At 38.5% G+C, this 23,164-nt stretch overlaps 3 protein-coding genes across 27 annotated transcripts; 1 reads left to right on the forward strand and 2 right to left on the reverse strand.

Annotated features, from left to right (window-relative positions):
• Positions 1-112: 112 nt before the first annotated feature.
• LOC140787234 (serine/threonine-protein kinase D6PK-like) lies at positions 113-15,410 on the reverse strand. 25 transcript variants are annotated; one of them, XM_073136105.1, is made up of 11 exons: positions 15,055-15,410; positions 14,118-14,914; positions 13,705-13,808; positions 13,505-13,548; positions 12,967-13,206; positions 7,985-8,229; positions 7,829-7,874; positions 6,893-6,959; positions 6,143-6,599; positions 4,191-5,328; positions 113-1,213 (listed from the first exon to the last, which is right to left on the reverse strand). In XM_073136105.1, exons 10-11 carry the CDS (start codon positions 5,186-5,188, stop codon positions 343-345), a joined length of 1,869 nt encoding a protein of 622 aa, XP_072992206.1. In that variant the 5' UTR covers positions 5,189-5,328; positions 6,143-6,599; positions 6,893-6,959; positions 7,829-7,874; positions 7,985-8,229; positions 12,967-13,206; positions 13,505-13,548; positions 13,705-13,808; positions 14,118-14,914; positions 15,055-15,410; the 3' UTR covers positions 113-342. The 25 variants fall into 25 exon arrangements, 14 of the variants coding, with proteins under 14 accessions (XP_072992206.1, XP_072992215.1, XP_072992234.1 ...); XM_073136114.1 differs by lacking the exon at positions 12,967-13,206; XM_073136133.1 differs by lacking the exon at positions 12,967-13,206 and having other exon boundaries at positions 13,505-13,562.
• Positions 15,411-18,185: 2,775 nt separating this feature from the next.
• LOC140798975 (disease resistance protein Pik-2-like) lies at positions 18,186-20,795 on the forward strand. The gene has a single exon (XM_073153102.1). It carries the CDS (start codon positions 18,186-18,188, stop codon positions 20,793-20,795), a length of 2,610 nt encoding a protein of 869 aa, XP_073009203.1.
• An 816-nt stretch (positions 20,796-21,611) lies between these two features.
• On the reverse strand, positions 21,612-22,298 carry LOC140799054 (NDR1/HIN1-like protein 6). The gene has a single exon (XM_073153223.1). The coding sequence runs from the start codon at positions 22,296-22,298 to the stop codon at positions 21,612-21,614; it is 687 nt and encodes a 228-aa protein (XP_073009324.1).
• Positions 22,299-23,164: the final 866 nt, after the last annotated feature.

A 23,164-nucleotide genomic window follows, 5' to 3' on the forward strand; every position in this document is an offset into this window, starting at 1 on the left:
GGTCCAAATTAGTTTCATTCATTACTTCATGCTCATTGTGATTATCTCCAATTTACCTAAGCTCCTAACATGTCAAACAAATTTACCTGCATTCTTCAGTAGTTACTATTAGTGGACTGGAATCATCACATAATTTTTTCATCCACCATAAATTGGAAAATGTTCCAATATTTCAGCATTCATTAAGGAATACAGATTAGCAGTCAAGTGGTTTCCTTGCAAGCAACTGAAGCTGCCTGGCAGAGCTAACATTAACAAAAGAAAACCACCTGCCATCAGGAGAGATTTGAAAGCTCTGTATCTTTCCTTGATACAACAAATTGCATCAATTCCGAAAAATCACTAAAAGAAATCAAATTCTAGATAATTATCAGAACCTTTCGGATTGGCAGTAGAGGCAACCTTTTCGGTTGCTAATGGTGTGGGCCTTGGGGTTCGTTCAACCTCAACTGGCTTTGGTATCTCTGGAGGGCTCGCACATCGAATCAAAGCCCAATTTACACCTTCAAAGAAGGGGTGCTGTTTTATCTCTGTAGCCCCACGCTTATATGCAAGACGGTGCTGCGGTTCCTTAACAAGCAATCCCCTTATCAAGTCCCTAGCAGCAAAGCTCACCGTTGGGGACTCTGGAAACCGCAAGGGCTGGCCAACAACATTGAAAAGTGTAGCCCTATTACCAGACCCCTTAAAAGGAGTCTTACCAAACAGAAGTTCATACAAGAAGATGCCAAAGGTCCACCAATCCACAGCGCTACCATGACCCTCCCCCTTGATAATCTCTGGGGCCAAGTACTCATGGGTGCCGACAAATGACATAGACCGAGCTTCTGTAGGCTCAGCTACTAGCTCAGGCAATGGGCTAACCTGATTTACAATCTCAGGTTTTGGTTTCCGCTCTTTCTTGGACTTGGAAAAGAAAAGTCGGGGGCCAAAGCATGTAGTGGGAGCAACACATGAGGGCTGAATACAGGATGGCTTGATGCAAGCAGGCTGAACACAGTATACCTGGTTGTTCTTCCGAAATGATTCAGAGTCTGGATTGGAAGACTTGACCAGTGTGGGGCTCACCGCACAACGAAGGGATAAGTCAAAGTCAGAGAGCATGATATGGCCATCCTCTCGAACAAGCACATTTTCTGGCTTTAGGTCACGGTATATAATCCCAAGCATGTGTAGGTATTCTAATGCTAGGAGCACCTCAGCCACATAGAATCTGCAATTTGAGACACAAGAAAAGTATACATCAAACAAACACTACTATATATGGGTCACAAGAAAGTCAATAATTCAGTTTGAAACTCAAAAACAATTCTATTAAGTGCTATATCATTGGACAGAATGCATGTAACAGGTTTCAAATACTTTGATTACTATTTTGGAGAACGTGATGATGTGAATAGTCAATGTAAATATCTGCATCTTGCAGAACAAATTGCTTGCCTTTAGAACTTTTCACAAATTTTCAAAGATATCAATACGACAATAAGTCCCTGGACTAATAAGAAATCCTTAAAACTTTGGAAGTAGTATTTTTCTAAGGTAGTAGGCCTGCTTTACAATCACTTCTTAATTTTACGACAAATTCCCAACATTGAAAAGTCTGACGTAATTCACTTCTTAATTTTACCAACAGCTTCTCTTAGTTCCTACTACCCCAATTATAACAATCCCCTTACAGGGTAAAAAGTAACGGAAAAGCTACACCCCAGCTCATCAGTTTCTAGCAGCTGGCTACTGGAGCCGTTTGGAGCATGACTGTGAAGCCCACAGCAATCTGACCATCTACAAGGAACTCTCCATCAACAGCTACCAAGTAAAACATTGAAAGGAGGAAGAATTCAACTGCTAAATAATGTACACGATATATAACTTGTCTGCCAATAATAAGTAACATGGATTTAACTAGTAGCTTGACAAGGTTGTTTTGTGACTAGTCAAGGTCATCGAGGATTGCTATTAAAGTTCAACTGTTCAACCTAAGTGACACTGGGCAAATTAGGGTGGTATGTCATTTATGAACAGGCATTCCTAGTGTCACTAAGCCTCGGCTTTAACACGTCATGAACTTCTATAAGTAAAAATGATCATGGTAGAGCATTTAAAGTTCAAATTGTTAAGAAAATAACAAAATTCCAACTTGGTAAACAGACACAACCCTAGCCAGATATTGGTGGCTGAATGGTAATCAAGGGTAGCATTATATGAACTTTAACAAATAAAATATATATACACAATCAAAGTCGATCTTTAAATCAGGTAAAAGACAATGGAATTGGATCATACCTTTTATATTTGAAATGAAACTTCACCAATTTCTAGAAAAGGTCAGAGCCTTATGGAGTGAAAAAGGAAGCAAATTAACAATAATGGACATCCTAATTATGTTTACTTCGGTCTCCACCACAACATTGCAGTGAAAAAAGAAATGAGTGTTGACTTACCAATCATCATTACAAGACCAGTCCTTGGTAGAAATAAAAATTATAAAAGAAACAGAAACATCTAAATTCTAGCTATACTTAGTATACCATCTAAGATCAATCCAACTTCATAATAAGCTATATACCACATTATGAACACTACGGAATAGTCCAGAAGTAGTGGCTCATAGTTGTTCAAATACATCCTCAATTTCTAAATAGAAAAGAAAATTTGTATCTTCCCAAATTCATGTCATTACCAAGCTCTCGATAATACATGTGCTTATTTCTAAAATAGTATAATACCAACCAAGTGATATGCTACAAGTACCAGTCCTTTGTAACAAGTAACAAATTACAAAAGAATCATCCAAATTCTAGAGCTGTATAGCATTTTTTTAAGACTAAGGAAGAGTCCAGCGTAGCTGCTAGTTCTTTCATATTTCATCCTTAATTCTTATTTAGCAAAATTTGTCTGTTTCCAAATTCATAACCCAATCCCTCACTTTGCTTGCAAGAGCTCATCTGTAATATAATATCCTCAAGAAGACAAGAGGCAATCTTTCTCTAACTTCCACAAAGAAATGCAGTGTAGTGATGCCCTGGAAAAGTTGCAGAATAGAATCATTCTTTTATTGCTTTCTGCCATACATATATCCTTCCCTAAAGTTGCTCAAGTGCGAATATCTCCAAAAATTGATGATTGCATCAAGAAAATGACTGATATTTGCATATAATGTGAAAATTGGTTGTACACCTCTCTGAAACTTCAAAAATTGTGTATATGATCCTTCCATTAGATGGCATACCCTATGGATGCGGGCACATACATCTAACCAAATAAGCAACTTATAAGGGATATACAAGATAGAAATGCTTTGTACAACTACTTCCTTTGCATATCAATTTCTACTTACTTTCTAATCAACAGTAGAAAGAAGAGCCTTCCGTTTTAAGGTTCCTAGCCTTTTCCAAGTCCAAAGATTTTTTTTACCATAATATTTGAAGGGTTAACTGCAATAGCCAAGAAGCAGTATCCCTCCTAATCAGCACACAAGCTAGACGCTCTTGCCTAACATATGGACATATGGGTTGGCTAGGTTACAACCATACAAGTCAAAGTGGATTATACTTTATCAAAAGACACTAAGTATTGTGATTCGCTGTCAACCTGACATCAATCTTATAGAACTTGTGCTGAATTATAGCCACAAGCCCACAAGAAAGATGCTTGGCATGGAAGCTATGGCCAATTGTCATGTAGAATTATTTACCTTGCTGTTTGCAATTTAGGATCATGTAAAGAAATGCACAGAGTATAGTTCTTGCCTAAACTTTATAAAAGAAGCATGATGATGCAGAACTACAATCAATGATTGATATCCAGCCAATAGGATTCGGATTTGCGAATTCCCACATTTGTGATAAATAAGCTCTGAATCATATTTGATAATCAATTGAAATTACATACCTTTTGGTTTCTAAATTCTAACAATAGGACTACACAACTGATGAATCTTTTGACTGACAGTATTGCTTGCAGGAAGGTAGCATAGTTGATCAAGATTTAAACATCTCAATCATTAATTAGACAAGGTTGGGATACATAGAAGATGTGGTATAATTCAAGCATGATTATTGTAAGGACAAGACTAGGTTAGAGTATGCATAGATTCTAGATAAACAAAAAGGTAAACTTTTTAAACAATAAAAATCATTATCAGAAGGCAAATTTGACTATCAATAAGAGATAGAAGAATCGTGACATACTTGACTGCTTGTTCTGAAAAATGTTTCCCTGGTTGCCTCTGTCTAAGTGTGTGCAGATCTCCTCCTGGACAGAACTCCATTACCAAACATGAGAATTTGTCAGTTTCAAAGTGAGTATACAATGTTGGTAGAAATGGATGATCAAGGCACTGTAATATCTCCCTTTCAGTCTGCGCTCTAAGCAGTTTCTTGCGACTTGCCAGAGACCCCTTATCCATAACCTTCATAGCAAAATAACTCTTCGTTCCACTCAACTCCGAGAGATATACACTACCAATATCGCCGCAACCCAACCTCTTTAGCAGCCTGAAATGGCTTAAACCCAGAACTCCATCTCTAGTCCGCACTATCTGAATTGCTTCCCATCTCGTATCATTTGCTTTATGAGGCTTAGTAATGCTACTACTCATGCTACTACATGAGCTCTCGTCACTAAGGTTACTACTTGTACTGGGCCTGCATATGCTATTCTTTCCGTTTTCGATGAAGTCGGCTTGCTCACTAATCTTACCACTTCCACTGGTCTTTGTAAGACTGCTAATTTCATCACTAACTTTAGCAGAAACAAAGCTATCACTTACACTGCTCTGCTCAGATATTTTCGTTTCTTGAACTCCATTATCTTCCAAACTTGGGGTCTTGTTTGATTCCAAAGAATCTCCTTGTTCTATTGGCACCTCCGAACTTTCAAGTGAGGGAAGCATATCATTAGGCTTTGAAGAAAAGCCAGTCTCCAAAGGAAATTTGTCTGGCACAATATCAACAGATTCCTTATAGCAATGATGTGGCTTCTGCTCATCCAGTGCTTCTCTTGTAGTATGCTTTGATGTGCTGTGGTTTATTGATTTTGGCAACCTTTTGGATGTAGTGGGATCTGCTTTGTTTGGTTTAGGAATCTGAGAAGGAGACGACTTATACGACACTGGCTCAGCTGATTGGCTACCAAGACTTTTGAACTGTCGTTCAGGAAAATTTTGGGATATAGCCTTTGAAGCCATTGAAGCCAGTCTAAAAAGTAGTTGACTAATCCAAAACACACAGCTTGCTTAATGGTCTCAAACGTACTATCCAGTATTCTACAGAATTACTATTTTTATCCATCACGAAATACTCAGCTGTGGAGGGTGATTGGGGTTCTCTGCATGTGGAAAACAAAATTTACAACCATTAGCAAAACTTTGGACTGGAATAGTGCTCAATAAGTAAATATAAGAGAACCCGACTATGAAATTGTGAGGCATCAAGATTGATTAAGAACTGGTGCATTGAGAGTTATATAACTCCAAACTCGGATGCTTAATTACTCAAGCTAATTAATAAACCAATAATAGTAAGAATATTTCTACATGATCAATAAAGGTACAAATATGCATGGTATAAACAAAATTCCTAACGAAAACAAATCTCACATAAGGCCACCTCAAGATGTAATTTTTCAATAAGAATATGGAATGTGGGGGCACAAACCACCTAAAATAAGGGACCTTTTCTTTCAAAAAGAAGTGAAGCAGCCTGGATCGGTACATCACACCTCTACAGATCGCTTTTCCAGGACAACCAACACCGCAAAAGCTATGAAGTGAAGAAAATAATGGAATGCCGTATGCATGGAGATGCAATCTTTCTAAACCAAAACCAATTTAGAACTAAAACAACACCCAAGAAAGGATTTTTTTTTTTAAAAGTTGGGAGCATACATAGAAATAGAATGCAGAGGAAGAGTCATGAAGGCCATGATGAGCTCCTATTGCCATAAATGCAATTTCTATTTGCAGAACATCAAGGTAGATCTAGAAAACAATGGCAAATACAACATAGATCCAGTGGGGGGAACCCATAAAAAATGGGAAAAAGAAGAAAATTTACAGAAAAAGAGGCAGAAATAGACATACAAAATCAAAGAAAAAAATAAGAGGGGGGGAGAGAAAGATAAAAGGCAGCCAAAAGATTACCTTATTTTCCAAAGATCAACGCTTTGAGACAGTTGTTGCAGGCCAACTCCTACAAACCACAAAGAAGAGAAACAGGGGAAAAGAGAGGATACTAACTAGTAAACTGCAAATGAGGGGGCAAAAGAATGGCTTTAAGGGAGTGTTGGGTTTGCATGTATTCCTGTCTTGGATTTGGTTATTGTTTGTGGAGTGCACTACAAAGTGTATGTAAAGAAGAGAAGGGTCAAAGCTAAAGCTAAAGCCAAGTCTTTCCTGTACATTTATAACAATCTCGCTATTTGTTTTGTCCACGACGCAAAAGGGCCAGTCATTGCAGATAGGTGCCTCTTGCCTCGATCCAAACTTCTCTAAAATGACATAAATGCCCTCCACAGCTTCACTGATGTCGATGTCCACCCCCTCTGGAAATGACAAGAGCATCCCTCGAATCCCTCTTCCGTCCACGGCCCAATGCGTTCTGGTGATAAGAAAGAAAAGATTACTGCTAATCTCATGGCCCAATGCATTCCATCGTTGGAATTTGGTAAGTTATCTTGTCACAAAATGATAATTAATGACTAATTGAATCCCCAAATTGGGGCACTGATTAATGCACACAGCTAGCAACAATTTGAATTTGATTTGCTCATTGTGTGATCAATCGCTGGTGATAATTTCTGATGCTGTATATAAATATTTTGAGGAAAAGTTATTTAGCAATACAAAGCAATCATAGACGTGCAATGTAACGGTCGTGGGGCCACGACAAACCTGAGGTCTGCACTGCGAGATCTGCATCTTATTCAGCTCAATCAGCATATATGGCCCCCCTGTGACACTTTAAGCCAGAGACTTTTATTGCCATCAAGAAGGGGGAGAGAGAAACCAAAGGGGATATTAGCATTCAAAACTAGTACTTGATGTAGGGGCAAGTGAGAAATATTTTTCTAGTTGATAAGCTGCATTTAGCTATATTTGTTGTAAGCTGCATTTTGTCAGCAAGGATCTATAAAGGGACCCAAGCTGACAAGAACCTTAACAATTATGGTGCACATTTATCTCTATCATGTATGGGAATTTTGCCCACAAAGGGAAACGATAAAGCTGAAAGCTTATCCTTGGAATATGCTTCTGGATTCCTCAGAAGTAAAAGTGCCGAGTAGCCATCTTTGACAGCTTCTTTTAATACCAACAAATATTTCAACAAGAATATCTTTTGGATTAATTTTCTCTTTTGACTATTATTCCAGATATCCAATTACAAAGAGATCGAGTGCACATCTTCAAATATTCCCACTTATGTATTTTTCTCTTTGAGTTCTCAAGTTCTCTGAAATGGTAATTTATGTCAAGGCAATGGGCACCTAGAGGTATCTTACGGAGATTGGTCAAAGCTCATACTGAAGTGTGATACCCTATCCTTTTCCAGTTTATTACAGAACTTAGCATAATAAAAGAGCTATCTTAGACTACTATGATGCCTCCAACATGATCTTCCAAAGAGCCAAACTCAGCATGGTCAAATGGAGAGAGTGCTAGATTTAATATAATCATTTGTTTAAGCTAACATAACAAAACCCAATGAAGCTAAGCATAGGGGCATGAGCTGCAGCACATGGATCCCTTTTGGGCATCTCCCTAACCTCTTAAACATTGTAAAGGCTCCAAAAGGCAGTGCCATAAAATAACTTTCTTCTCTGTTCTTACCTGTGGCGGCATGTGCACTGCACATGATGGCTTGTGGGAGCATCTACTGCCAAGCCGGAGCATTTTGAGAATGAAAGAAGAGTGAACATAAAAATCGGTAAGAAGCAATGACAAAATAAGCAATCAGAATTGAGTGAATAATGGATGGGAGCTTACCTGACTTGAAGATGATCCAAAGAAACTTATGAGCGTAGAAGTACCAAAAACAAAAAAAGATGGCGGGCCATATAGACAAATAATTGGATGAAAGCATAGTCAAATATTAAGTCAAAAATTTGACCAGGTGATGATGCTATTGGCAGCAACCCAAGCCAATCAAGGGATTTTCATAAAGAGAAGATACTCTGACTAATTATTTAGATGGAAGATGCTGAGACAAAATGCTAGCCTTTACCAGACATCTGCAGAAAAAGTATAAATATTAATAAGCTTGGTAAGCAGTCAAAATACAGCGTTAATAAACCTGTTTGGAATCAAGATACATGACCCCTTTAAAATTAAGACAAAAACCAAAACATCTTTACACTTTACTGATGAAAACTGAAGTAACTTCAGATATCGATATTATTTCATTCATACTCAAAAAAAGGAACACGAGTTATATTTGCTAAGCCACATCCACACCAGTTACCAACATATATATACACAAGTTTCAGGGTTAATCTAACAGCTGCTGGAAGATAAAAGTACAAGTGTATAACACTGGAAGTTCCAACGATGGAGGAACTGCCCATAATTAAATTTTCCAGCAGCATCACTACCTTGCTTTCCTATGGAGCATTCCTTCGACAAAACTCACAAAGTCTACATGTCAACTATTTTCTCTTCAACTTCCCAGTTCTGTAGGTTGTGCACCTTTCAAATAATCTTAAGTGCCAGTCAGCTTTTCTATAGTACTCGCATCAAAGCAAAATAAAATAAAAGAGCAATACATGCCTCATTGGCAATCAAACACACCGTTGAAGTCATATGGACAATCATATGAGCACCATAGCCAAGCTGTGGAACAAATATTTTCTGTCCAGTTAGTCCTTATCCTCTAAAAAACGAAAGTGAGTTATCAACAGAAATGGATAGTTTCATACACTTTGGTATGAAAAGGTTACAATAAGGAATGCCAGGAAGAACTGCAGCCCTTCATTCCATCTTTAACCCTTAAGCATTCTCTCGTCTTCCTGCAGTGTCCTGAAAGAATTAGAAGCTCTTGGTAATCTAATCCTGAAGAGGGAGACTTGAACTAGGTTAGAAGGCCACCTTACACAAATACTTCCTAAACAATCGAGCCCCAGCCCAATTCCAGCATCTTGATTGCACAACAGAATAAGAATTGAAATTATCTTGTCGGCGCAAGACATAGTTCATATTGTGAAACTGCAAGTGAGATGAATGGAACAATAAGGAATGTCAGGATGAACTGCATCCTCTTTTTTCCATCTGTAGGCCTCCTGAAGAATGACACTTGAACTAGGTAAGAAGGCTACCTCCACCAGATAGGTTCTGAAAGTAATTGCTAGTATCATTGTTTGGAACATCAAGGCTGCCAGTAATATATGAATCATAAGACTAATAGCCCAACTTTGTTTTGGGCTGGCTCTGATACTCAGTGAGAGGCAAATAGAGCAATTAAGTATAGGAATCATCAGATTAATTAATGAGAAAAGGGCATAAAATTACTATCAAACAACTATAGCAATTAAATAAGAGAGAGGTCAACAAGCAGCATTTCTATAACACTATTATACCCTATAATGTTATTTCAAAGAAAATATGAATAAATGAAGGTGGCAGTGCTTGAGAAGTCTGGTTGAAGCGGAGGCTTATAAAAGGTGACAGCAGCGACACTCCATTCATCTCAGAAGACTACCTACCATTCATACTTTTCTTATGATTGCTTTTATTCGCCATTGACCTCAATTTATTCAAAATTTAAAACTTTAATGAATACCGAGCCGGTTCTCGTAAATTTCTATAGTCTTCATCATCATAATTACCATAAGTTTGTAAATATTGATGTCTAGGACCCGATGCTCTAAAAAGTGATTCTATCATATTAGTCATATTGTATGGATCTTTTTGTGTGACTTGCGTCTGAGGAGGATAATAACCAGTATTTGGATCTTATGCTTGAGAATACTGAGGATACCGAGAATAATAACTAGCATATAAATCTTGTGATGACTACAAACAATAAATATTCGATATACTATAATCATAGGAAGCAACATTCTCATGACAACATCGTTGATATGTATATACATCCTTAGTTTCTCTGTCTTCAATCCTTATACCTCCTTGACTTTCCTCAACAAATGTAGATGGGACGATCTCACCACCATATGTATTATCAGGACTATGACTAGTACTAGTATGTATACCATCTCTCGCTACTGAACAACACGTACCAGCCTCTACCTTCGTCGTGGTCTCTCTCAATACCTCATCTAATCATGGGTTATCTCTGTCATCTAATAACTTGTCCTCTATTTCTCTGATCCATGGAGTCAAGGGGTCTTCTTCATTAAAAACATGATTTAAATCAATCAGTTGTTCATTTTCTGTCTTTCTTCTTAAATTTATCTCCCTCAATATCATATTATAATGACAAAAAACTAACTTCTCAAATCTTTTCATTGTCAATCGGTTGCGTATTTTTGCATGGATTAAGGAGAAACTAGTTCAATTTCTTTCACACTATGATAAAGATACAGTTTGAATTAAAATCTTTTTTGCTATTGGGTTCAAATTTGGTGCCTCCTCTTATTCATAGATAGACCACCATTCTGCTGGAGTGTTATGAGATATAGCTGCAGCAACTTTAGCAGTATTGAATTGCCCAACTCTCAATCTATATCTCTCCATCTGAAATCAGAAATATATTATTGCATACTAATTATGTTGAAAGTTAAAACTTGAAACAAATAATAATAAAATTATTTAATTGAATCATAACTTACTTCTTTATCATAAATGATTTATTTATGCATATCGGGCTCAAGCCTGCTGATTACCTTCCTAACCTCCAACAAGATTTACTATTATTATTGACATTTATAGAGAATTGAAATCTTGGATTAAGAAAATACTCTGTAGGAATTTGAAATTTATAAGCATTCAAGTTTTTAAATATTCATAAATAAAAGTAAATTAGTAAATTAAAACTTAAAACTTAAAAGCATGCCTACCAGCAGTGTGTATATCTCTATATAGTTGTTTGTTCCATCTATAATCAATCATCTTCCACCACTTCTTATAACTTTGGCCCATATTTTTTTTATTGATTCTTTTGCTATGTCCATTGCCTCATATAAGAAACACATATCAGACTTGTCATTACTGTCAATAAATCTTAATACTTTAACAAGAGGCTCAAATACTGCGGTGGTAATTGTAATATTATTCCAAAATACATTTCCAAAAGCCATATTCTTCAAAGTTTCACCTAAAGATTTATCTTTAGGTTTCATATTCTTAATTTTTATAAACCACTCCTATGATGTAAACATCCGCATAATATCATCCTTATAGTGCATGATGCTCTCTAAGGCTAAAAAGTGAGTGACAAATCTAGTGACGCCGGGTCTGATGATTTTTCTACTACCAGTCATCTGCTTGAGTAAATTAAGAACCCAATTATAGCTATATATAAAATTTGTTAACTTCTGACTTTCTTGTATGACCATGTCAATTTCAGACTCTTTTACAATATCCTCTAACATTAGATCAATACAATGTACAGCACATTATGTTCAATATAAATGATGTCCTTTTATCATAAGTAAATTTCCAGCAGCTTTATAATTTGGCCCATTATTAGTAACCATTTGGACTACTCTTTTTTTACCGATTTCTTATACCACCTCATCCATCAACTGACAAATATAATTTGCATTTTTGAAATAAGTAGTAGCATCCAAAGACTTCAAAAATATTGTCCCCATGCTAGAGTACACTAAGAAATTAATTATATTTCTTCTATTTTGTGTACTCCACCCATCTTATATCAGTGTACAACCAAATTCATCCCAAAACCGTTTAAATATCTTAATATAACAACGAAATTCATCTACCTCTAGGAGGCGAAACACCAGACCCTACTGATTGTATAGCATTCACCATAGTGTGATAGTAATGACTATTAGCTATATTAAAAGGAATATAGTTATATAAGAAAAATTTAGAGATAGCCCTACCAATATGTTTCTTTGCATTTTTAATTTCTTTGAGAGCTGTCTTGATGGAAGTCTGTGTATGACCCATTTTTTTCTGAAGATATGTATTCATTGGTCCAATATTTTCAGACTCTGTTGTACTAAGAGTCCTATGGGTAGAACTGTTGCCCACAAATTCTCTCCTCGTATATTAACTGATCTAGATCTCTGAAAGTTACAACCAGTGCTTCTTCTCATCTCTTCCTCTTCTCTATACATATTTCTGCTATCTTTCATTGCCCTCCTCATCTATCTCTCCTTATCCTTCTCACTCTGCTTACTGCTATCATCATCAATATGTACAGGATTATGTATCAATTCTTTACGAATCATTGACTCTCTTTGTTGTGTAGATTGTTTATCCTTCTTTTTGCCAATTAAATGAGCCAACATCTGTTTTCTAACTTCCAAGGACACTTGAGTGCAAGCTGCTATATTTTTTTCTTCCAGCTAAATGTTCTTTCAAACGGCTGACACCACCACTCATTTCCTTTCCACACCAGTTGCATTTAATATATATTTTATCTTGCTCAATAGTGTTGCAATGTTGCCACCTAATATCGGTATCATATGACTTCTCTTTTGAAGCAATTGATATTTTAACTCTGCGACTAAAAAATATAAACAAAAATCAAAATAAAAAATAAAATAATTTAAATTTTATGAAAATAAAACCCTCTCAATTTTTTTCTTTACTTCTTTCTAATTTTCGGTTTCCACCCCTCTCAGGCTCTTAACTCTCAAGTTCTCAGCAGCAGCAAGGTGTTGTTGTTTGTTGCGCACCCTGCAGCAGCAGCAGCACACCTGCTGCAGTTGCAGGTGCTAAGCAGCATAAGCAGCAGTAGCAGCACCAGCAGATACTGCTACCATTGCTGGTATAGTGTGCACAATGAAAAAAAAAGGAATTAGAAACTGAAAAAAAAAACTCACCCAAGGACGGAGGTCGAGGTCGTCGGATATTCGTCGGAGAACGTCGCCGGAGGTCGAGGTCACCGGAGATCTACTCAGCCGCCGGTGAGAAAGAGACCAGTGAGAAAGAGAGAGAGAGAGAAACGGGAGAAAGAGAGGCAGGTGGGTGGTCTCCGGGTCGGATCTGATCCGTTCCCACTCGTTTCGGTTGGAATCGATCAAAAACTGGCTGGTTTCGGCTGGAATTGGAATCGGCCGAAACTGAAAACCTTGGAAATTAGAAGCACTTAAAATAAAGGAACCTATAAGCCATTAGGTATGACTCCACAAGGTACTGCTAACAAGCCATGAAAATAAGCAGTGGTCTGTTTGGCTCTAAGATGTCACGGGACGTTGTGATCTTAGCAAGAGTTCTTAGAAACATTGCTCTACTTATTTCATCAAGATTACTTTGTTTAATTTCTGAAACTTGTGCCAAGATCTATCCAATATATACTTTATCTAAGATTAATAAAAAAATTGATTTAAGAACTAAAATGAATCTTAGACACAAATTTACCTTTTCTAAGCCAGGTCAAGAATGCCATGAGGCTGGCCAAAAACCTGAAGTGAAACAACTATGAACTATAAAGACTTAATTGTCAGTCAGATTTTTCATAGGATTCAGCATGAAAATAAAAATAAAGTAAGAGAGGAACACAAATCTCAGGAGACAATGCAAGCACATAAGCAACTTTCCTGTATTATTCAACCACTTACATTATTTCAAATAAAGGTCATGTATAAGACAATAGCAAGAAGACCACCCTCTCCTTCCACCGACTTTTCCTCTCTTAATTATCCAATCTAATATGTGTTGGAAGCTGCTGGAAATATCAGATTCAGACAGATAGTTGTGTGATTAGGAAAAGAAAGAAAGGGAATAATCCAAATAAACATATCTTCTTCTTTCTTTTCCTTGTGGACAATAACTCGGACAAGATTTAGAAACACAGCTACTGCTTCACTCCTTACTAATCAAATTTGTATATGCTGGCACAAGATGTACAGAAAGAGAGTAATTGAGATACAGACAACTACAGTAGTAAATCATGTTGCCCATTCAGCTCACTTCCAGCGAAAACCATGGTTTCCGAGAGGAAAGAGGAGAAAAGGGAAGACAGTGTACCAACCTAATTGGAAGTCCACGGTTCTGATAGTTGGTTGTACTTCTTCTCCTTCAAACCTGCATCAAGAACCCTCTAATCGTTAACCGCTGATTCCAGATAAAGAATTCCAAATAAACCAAGATATGTGAGAAGCTTTTCTCCTTTTGCAAAGGATTCATCAAGAAAAGAGATAACGTCCTCTCGTCTCGAAATCTTTCTTCCCCTCTTCTTCCCCTCCAGAAAACTCTGCAGAAAAAGCTCCATTAAAAACCATAACAAAAGGACCGTGCAATTGAATCTAAGAAAGAAATACTAAAGAGGAGGATATGGAAAACTATAAAGATCTTAGAGAAAGAAAGAAAGATTGAAGCTGTGATCACCCAATAAGGTAAAAGATATCGAACTCCAGGTCTTCCGAAGTAATTCAGAAATCAAGATAAGAACAAGAAAATATCCCATAAAAACCCTAATCTAACATCGACACATTGACGAGATGATCGGTCCCATGAAAAAGGAAGAAAGACGAATATATAGATCTTTACTCAGATTCCCTGAGCTCTCATTTCTTCTTCTTGAGCTATTTGATCAGAGAGAGCGAGGAAGGAAAAGAAAAGGGCGCTTCCACAAAAGAACTTTCAATCTTGCATCAAGAACCCTCCAAATTGTAACGATTGATTCCATATGAAAACTTCCAATATAAAGCAAGAACTGTGAGAAGCTAAAACGAGCTTTCTCTTATTTTTATTCATTACGCAAAAGAATTCGTCAAGAAAAGAGATCACCAAAGAGGGAAATCGTATCTTCCTTCCTCTCCGCAATATCTGCAGCAAAAGTTCCATCAAAGAACCGTAACAAAAAGATCGAGCAACAGAATCCAAGAACGGGACCCTAGAAGAGAAGGATCCCGAAAACTAAAAAAATATTGGATAAAGAAAGAGAAATTGAAGCATTGATCACCCACTGAATCGATGTGAAGCATCTCCACCAGGTTATCGAACTCCATCTCCTTCCGGAGTACTTCGGAGATCAAGAAAAGAACGATGTGAGGCATTGATCACCCACTGAATCGATGCGAAGCATCTCCACAAGGTTATCGAACTCCATCTCCTTCCGGAGTACTTCGGAGATCAAGAAAAGAACGCGAGAAAGGTCCCTTAATCCAACGTCGATGAGGAGATCGATTCCACGAAGAACGAAAGAAAGAATCGATCTTTCCCTCCGGATTCCCTGATCTCTCGTTTCTTTCTTCTTGAACTACGTACGGAGAGCGAGCAGGAGAAAAGAGAAAAGGAGAACCAAAAGAAACGGCGCCTCAACGTCCGGCTCGACCTCGCCTTTTATAGCCGGTAGCCTGGCCCACTTAGCCAACGGTCCGAGACACGTCGGATCGTAACAAGAGTTACGAGGGTTGGTTTAAGTCGGTTTACAAATAAGTCCACGTACTATATATTTAAGCTAAAATAATCGAAAGATTATTTGAATAATATTATTTCGAAAATATATTTTGAGAGATGATATTTACCAAATAAAAATTATAACTTGGAGTAACTTTTTCTTTTTATCAATTTTTTCCCCGAGCAATCTTTTAAAATACTCTAAAGAAAAATTATAATTTTTTCTTGGGATAAATGTCATGGGGGGCCAAAATTTATTTTTGGAAGAACTATTCATCCACTGGCTTTCTTTCTGGTAATCCTAACAACATCAGTGAGTGGCAACTTTCATATTAGGTTCTTATACCTTAGGATCTCATTAACACCTAAAGATAAGAATCAATAGAGTAACCGATTTTTCGACAGTGTAGATCATCCGAGATTCAGCTCAAGCTTAACTGAAATTAGATTCAAGTCAAGCTTAAGCTTGAATTAGACTTGGTGCTTGAATATTCTTTTCAAGCAGTTTGAAATAGGCTTGAATTGATTCTAATCAATTCAAAATTTATATTTTATAAGTTAGGCTCAAACTAAATTCAATCCAAACATAATCAAAGCTCGGTTCAATTACACCCCTAGTGTACAGGTACAACAGATGGAAAATTGATGTCTGTCTGTGTTTCTATTACATATTATTATTATTTTTCCTTGGCATATGATGCAGATGTTAGGTCATTATTATTTCTAAAATTTTTCATTGAAACCTCCAACATGTGGTGGCCAGAATGTTTGCCAACAGCCTCATTTTTAAAGTTATCTTAGAAAACCAACTTCTTCGAAGATACATATATTCTCGTCCTCTCTCATCGTGTCTTTTAATGATTTAAGGCATTGCAGGAGAAGGATGAAGCTTGACAATTTTTAATTAAGTAGCTTGCTATATTAGCTGAAGTTTGATGATTATAAGTGCTTCTGTATCTAAAAAGAATTGATCATTTGTATAGTCTATATCTAGCCTTCCAACTCTTGAATGATTTCAAAAAAACTATGTTGAGGCTCAAGATGGTGCCTTATGTTTGCTTGATGTTTGCTTGTAGGTACAACTAGTGTGGGCACATGTGGATGCATCCTCCCACCAACTCATGGATTTGCTTGGGAAGGTTAACATTGGATTGACTGTGCACTAGTTAGGATGCTGACAAGCACAAGGAGTCTATCGTCAAAGAGGTGATCACAAGAAGCAACTCAACATGGCCATCTACGGCAGGATGGGAGACCCTGCACAAGTAGTGGCAAGGAGGGAGAGGTTCATGGCAGAAGAGTACAGGAGCAAAACAAATCGATCAATCGTAGTTGTGGCGATCTAGAGAGCATGTCAAGTGGCATTTGTTAGATAAAAGCTAGAGTAAGCTTATTACTAATGGTGTGTTTTCCTCTGAGGGTTCTCGTGATGCAGTGCTCAAGTTGGAGGCCGGTGCACTCATCGTAATACATGGGAACCAACCCCTGCAGTCTCGTCATTGTTGGTAGAGGCATGGACTCTCAGATTTGGCCAACGCTTCGTCGGCATGCATGAAATGCAAAGGCTGGTATGGAGATCTATTCCCTTGAGATAGTTCAGATTTTTTGAAAGGAAACAATTTGCCCTTAACGTATCAGAAGCATCGTGTTAGAGAGTGTGGGTTTCTTTGAGGATTTTGAAGAGGTTCAAATAGCCCATGTCTTTAGTGAAGCAAACTGTGCCATTAACTAGCGGCAAACCGAGAAAGTTTTCTCTCAGTGTAACTTTTTTAGGGTCGTTTCCCAAATCTCTATAACCTATTTTCTAAACACTTTGATAGCCACGATTAGCTGAAATTAAATAATATAAGACTATGTCTACCAAGTAAGTCTAAGTCTTATTACGTAGTACTACAAAATTGCATTGTACTATTAAAACTATTCCAAATAAATGATAGCGAAGCATTGCCTACCAATTAAAAGAAATAGTTATAGAGACAAAATTTAATTATTTAATACTAGTACAAATGGTTGTTGAAGCCCAATTATAGATGTTAAGTGGGAATGCCATATTCCTCAGGGATGACGACAATTTGATTCATGAAATAAAGAAAAAAAAATGTTATGTGCTTTCTCACGAAGGGCGTATGTCAGTTCGACTTTAATGCGAATAGTTTGGCATAGCTGGCTAAAATTCCAGTAAAGAGTTGGAAATTTTCCAATTTACACACTGTATTTCACAAATTTATGATTTACAACCGATACGTTTTATAGAGATAGAAGAGGATATTTTCGGAAAGTCTCACGGAATACTTCTTTTATTATTGATTAGGATATTTTCTAAGAACAAAAATTAATAATAGAGGGTTTAAAGTATAAAGATTAAAAAGATAAGGAGTGGATCACATAAATTCCTAAAGAAATACACGTCGTGAAATGTAATTAACATAAAATATTTTCACTTCCTATGGAACTATTTGACACGATAAAAATGCTCAATAAATCTATTGGTGAAATGAATAGAAACACTTTTTTTTTTAATGTCAACTTTGCTCAAATCTATTGGTCCTCAGAAAAGGAACGACTCTAGAACTAAGACAGCCTTTGCCAGCTCCAGGCGACCCATTGACATTCGCACAGAAGCACGAAGCGTATAGACGCCATAATCTCAGTTCATCTTCTCCGATCTTTATCTAGAGAGAGAGAGAGAGAGAGAGAGATGGAACTCGCCGTTGTGAGTGCTGCCAAAGGCGCTGTGAATACTCTTCTTGGGAAGCTAGCGTCGCTGCTGACACAAGAAGCGGCACTTCTGACCGGAGTCCGAGACGAGATCCAATACATCAAAGACGAGCTGGAGAGCATGAACGGCTTCCTGAGTGAGCTGTCCGAGTCCGACGTACCGGATCATGACAAGCAAGTGAAGATCTGGATGAAACAAGTGAGGGAGATGGCGTACGACGCCGAGGACTGCATCGACGACTTCATGCATCACCTCGGCAAACCTTGCGGTCATGGCCTAAAAGGCATGCTAAGGAGAGGAAGTCGGCTGATGAGCACCCTACAAACTCGTCATCGGATTGCCGCCGAAATCCAGAGCCTCAAAGCCCGTGCTCTACATGCGAGCGAGAGGCATTCAAGGTACGGCCTGGCGGTAGGTGTTGCCACTAATCGAAGCACTATTACTACGCTTGCTCCTTCTTCCGGGTATTCAAACTTTGACCCTCGGCTGCCTTTCCTCTTCGCGGATAATTCTCAACATGTGGGAATCAAAAAGCCCGTGAAAGAGATTGTCAAGTTGTTGAAGGATAAGAGCGTCCCTCAGCTCAGAGTGATCTCTATTGTTGGCTTTGGTGGCTTGGGAAAGACTACACTTGCAAGGAGAGCGTGCCAAAGCCGGAGAGTCAAGAGCGCACACTTCAAATGCCAGGCTTTCATTGCGGTGTCACAGACGTTTGAGACCAAGAATCTTCTTATGGAAATACTAAGGCAGGTTACCAAACCTGCTGAGAAAGGACTAATGGAAATAACAGGGGCCGAGCAACATACGCGAGTAGTTCATTCAGATCTTGACGGCATAGAAACATGGGGTCTTAAGCAACTCGGAAGCAAGCTAAAGGAACACTTGCAGGATAAGAGGTATGTGATCGTTTTGGATGATATTTGGAATATATCAGCGTGGGAAAGTATCAAATTCGCCTTACCTGATAATAGTAATAACGGTAGTAGAATTGTAGTAACTACACGAATTGAAGGGGTAGCTCACACATGCTGCTATCGTGACCATGATCACATATATAAAATCCAACCTCTATCTGTAAATGAGTCAAGAAAGTTGTTTTTCAAGAGAGTATTTGGCTCCGATAGTTGTCCTGACGAAGAATTGAAGGAAGTATCAGATGACATCTTGAAGAAATGCGGCGGTCTTCCTCTAGCCATAGTCAGCATAGGTGGACTTTTGGCTAGCAAGCCTTACAGAACGAAGCAAGAATGGAAGAAAATGTATGATAGACTGGGTTCCGAGCTAGAAACAAGTCCCACCCTCGAGGGAATGAAGAAAATACTAACACTTAGTTATAATGATTTGCCTTACCATCTCAAGGCATGTTTTCTTTACCTATCTATCTTTCCCAAGGACTACGAGATCGAAAGGACGATGTTGCAGAGACGATGGGTGGCCGAAGGTTTTGTGAGTGGACGCCGTGGTTGGAGCATAGAGGATGTCGCTGAGAGCTACTTTAATGAGTTCATTAGTAGGAGCATTATCCAACCCATGTGTATTGGACTCAGTGGCAAGGTGAGAAGTTTCAAGATTCATGATTTGATGCTTGAGATAATCTTCTCCAAATCAATCGAGGAGAATTTTGTTTGTCTTCTGCACGGTGAACATTACGCAATGGATAATGTACCCCAAGATAAGGTTCGTCGATTATCCATCCACAGTAGATTAAGTAGAGAAAATGCATGGGTGATGACGACCGCAAGTTTATCTCATGTCCGTTCACTAACCTTCTCTGGCTCTGCTGAATCACTTTCATTTGCTTCTCTTGATCCTCTAAGAGTGTTGAGAGTGTTGGATTTGACAAGTTGTTGGGGTCTGCAACAGAATCAGCTAAAGAGTATCTGCAAACTATTTCAGCTCAAGTATTTGAGCCTTCAGAAGACATATATATCTATGCTCCCGAAGGAAATAGGGAAGCTACCAAATTTGGAGACGTTGGACACAAGGGAGACATATATATCTAAGCTACCCACCGGGGTTGTCAAGCTCCAACATCTGAAGCATCTGCTTTGCGATTTTCACAATCCTTTGATTCCTCGTGGGGTTGGGAAAATGCAAGCCCTGCAAAAACTATATAATGTGCAGCTCACAAGCTCTACAGCCGTGCAAGAGCTAGGCGAGTTGACCCAGTTGAGAAAACTATGTATCAAGATAAACATAAAGGAAGGAAGAGCCCCGAACCTACTGTCTCTCTCACTCGGCCGACGCTCACTCACTCAAAAAGTATTATCTCTTGAACCAAATGGATTCCCAAACCTCAAGTTTCTAGAGGTCGAAAATGATGACATATCCTTTCTAGAGTTCAAGGAAGGTACGATGCCTAAACTGGAAGAGTTCAGTTGGATCAGACCCTTACAACGGGAAATAACTCAGATCTGCGGCATTGAGCACCTCCTAAAAATCAAAGAAATAGAGCTCACCGGTGCAAAGACTGCATCGTTTCAAACTATGGTGGATGTCGTAAAAGCAGTAGCCAAAAGCCATCCAAACCATCCAAGAGTTAAACTGGTAGCTTGGGATGAGGCATCTGTGAGTAATTCGGATCAATAAGTGCTAGACACATCCAATTAATGTTTTATATTTTTAACTTTTGCTCTTTACTTTTTTGTTACCTCTGTGCTTATGGATTGCAATCTCATATACTATGCCAAATACTTCCAGATCTCTAGAAGATTTCGACTTTTAAATCCAACGCTTACTGCAGCAAGTTTTACCGATTTCTTGCGTTTTCTGGTTTGCACGGTTGTTAACGTTATTTTGATGTTTAAGGGGAGAGAGAGAGAGAGAGAGAGAGAGTCTAATATAAATTAATTCTTAACATTCATATCTGTGTTTCATAGGTTTGCATATAAAAGATAACTGAGCGCATCTTAAATCTAAAACCCAATTCCTAATAAATTCAATATCAAGAAGAGATCAAGTTAAATCTTAATGATAGGTTGATCTAAATTTTAGATAAGGAGAAAGATAAAAGATAGAAGAGGAACTGAATCAGTTACAAAATCTCTCTTTTTAACCCAAGGATTGCAAACAAATCCAAGGAAAATGCAACCAGTAGTCTCTCTTTTTAACCCATGAGAATGTGAAAGGAACGAAATGAGAGAGAAGAACGGTAGTGGACCTCCGATTAGAGGCGTTAAGCGTTTCGATGTTTTGACCAAACTCCGTCTTTTATTCCGTCAAAACTATATTTTTATCATTTTATGTAAGTATTATTATAACTTGCCATTCAAACTAATATATATATATATATATGTGTTACATGCATTTCATGATTACGATACGAAACTAAAAATAAAATGAAGCTTAAAAGTGACGCAAATATTCTGCGAGAAGAAAAGCAAAATTAAGATCTATACAAACAAATCAAAACTCCAATTTGACCTTATAACTAGCCGACTTTATCACCACCTTCTTCCCCGGCGACAGGCTATCGACAACCAGCCCGCCATCGACGTCCACCGTCAACTTGCTGGACTCCACCGACCCGCCGAACCTGAGCCCTACCGGAACCTTAATGCGCACGTCGAGCGGCACTTTCCCCGCGCTCCGGCTCTCCGCCAGCGCCGCCGCCGCCCCGGCCCTCAGCGAGCTCTTCCCACTCAGCCTCACCACCAGCACCATCGTATTTCTCTCCGGCTGGTAAAACCCAGGAATCCTCCCCCGGCACAGCGTCGTCCCGTTGAACCCCACCGACATCTCCCCAGCGTCGCCGTACCGAATCCCGATCTTCTCGTTTGGGTTCTCGGCGCGCACGGCGACTGTGAACTCGGCGCCCAAGCTCATGTCGAGGGGCTTTACGTCGAAAGTGGAGATGGTGAGGCTGTCGACCTTGTAGGCGGGGAACTTGGGATCGACCACGAGGTAGACGTAGAGGAAGGCGGCGACGAACGCGAGGAGGAGGAGGAGGAGGAAGGTGCAGAAGCAACAGAGGCAACGCCGGCAGCAGCCGCGCCGGTGGTTCGAGGTGTCGGTGCGGGGGATGTACGTGGGGAGTGCGCGGCGGTGGTTGAGCATTTCATACTTTTGCGCCGGCGGTGGCGGGAGATTCATGTTGGATAATATTTGCTAGGGGGAGGGAGGGAGGAGGGAGGGAGGGGGAGGGGAGTAGTTTTTGTTGGTTGGTGATTGGTTGGTTAATTTGGAAGGAGAGGCTGGAGGAAAAGATGGTAGTTTTTAAGGCTCTTGTGTATATTTAGAGGGCTCTACAGTTTGGCTGGAGATAAATAGTTAAGAAGGGTAGAGGAGGAAATAGGGTTATTGTATTGTTTGAGTATTTTTGAGTTTGAATCATATCAACTTGGGTGTAACTGAGATTTAAGCTAAGAGATGCGTTAGAATCAAAATGCACACCGCTTACCAAAAAGAAAAAAAATGATAATAATGCATATAAGATATGCATCACTTATATAAACCATTTTCTAGAAATAATGTACATCAAATGGGAATATATATTAATAAAAGTGACTTGAAAAAGCTATGGAGATTTGGCCATAAATATTAATTTAGAAATTGCTAAAATAGGGGAGACGAGCCACCATGGCACCATCTAGCTTCTCCCTGGAATGCCACTATGCCAGCACTTTTAACTAGGTTGCAGCATCAAGTATATATATATATATATACAAAAGCTGCAGAAAAGAACATAGCAAGGCCTGCATGCATGGAGATTGGAGGATCATAAAAGTACATTCAGAACAGTGCTGGTAAAGAAAAAGTAAATCTACCATGATAACAAGACAAGATTGACCCAGAGGAATAATTATACCAGTTGAATTGAAGCAATACTTACATGGAGTAGAGTGGAAAAAGCCAATTATCTGTTAGTAACAAAGCGCGATATTGAGTTTTATATTTGAATATTGAGGAAGAAAAATACTCAGATCTCAGTCGATCAGCAACTAAATACAGTATAGACA

Source organism: Typha latifolia, chromosome 1, assembly GCF_019914945.1.
Source record: "Typha latifolia isolate L0001 chromosome 1, TyphaL0001v2, whole genome shotgun sequence".
Taxonomy (NCBI): domain Eukaryota; kingdom Viridiplantae; phylum Streptophyta; class Magnoliopsida; order Poales; family Typhaceae; genus Typha; species Typha latifolia.

Bases quoted from the DNA above. Each gene is read 5' to 3' on its own strand.
- LOC140787234 (XM_073136154.1), bottom strand. From the start codon at position 5,188: ATGGCTTCAAAGGCTATATCCCAAAATTTTCCTGAACGACAGTTCAAA. The intron at 1,214-4,190 runs GTATGTCACGAT...CTCAAATTGCAG, and splicing joins TTTTCAGAACAAGCAGTCAA to ATTCTATGTGGCTGAGGTGC.
- LOC140798975 (XM_073153102.1), top strand. From the start codon at position 18,186: ATGGAACTCGCCGTTGTGAGTGCTGCCAAAGGCGCTGTGAATACTCTT.
- LOC140799054 (XM_073153223.1), bottom strand. From the start codon at position 22,298: ATGAATCTCCCGCCACCGCCGGCGCAAAAGTATGAAATGCTCAACCAC.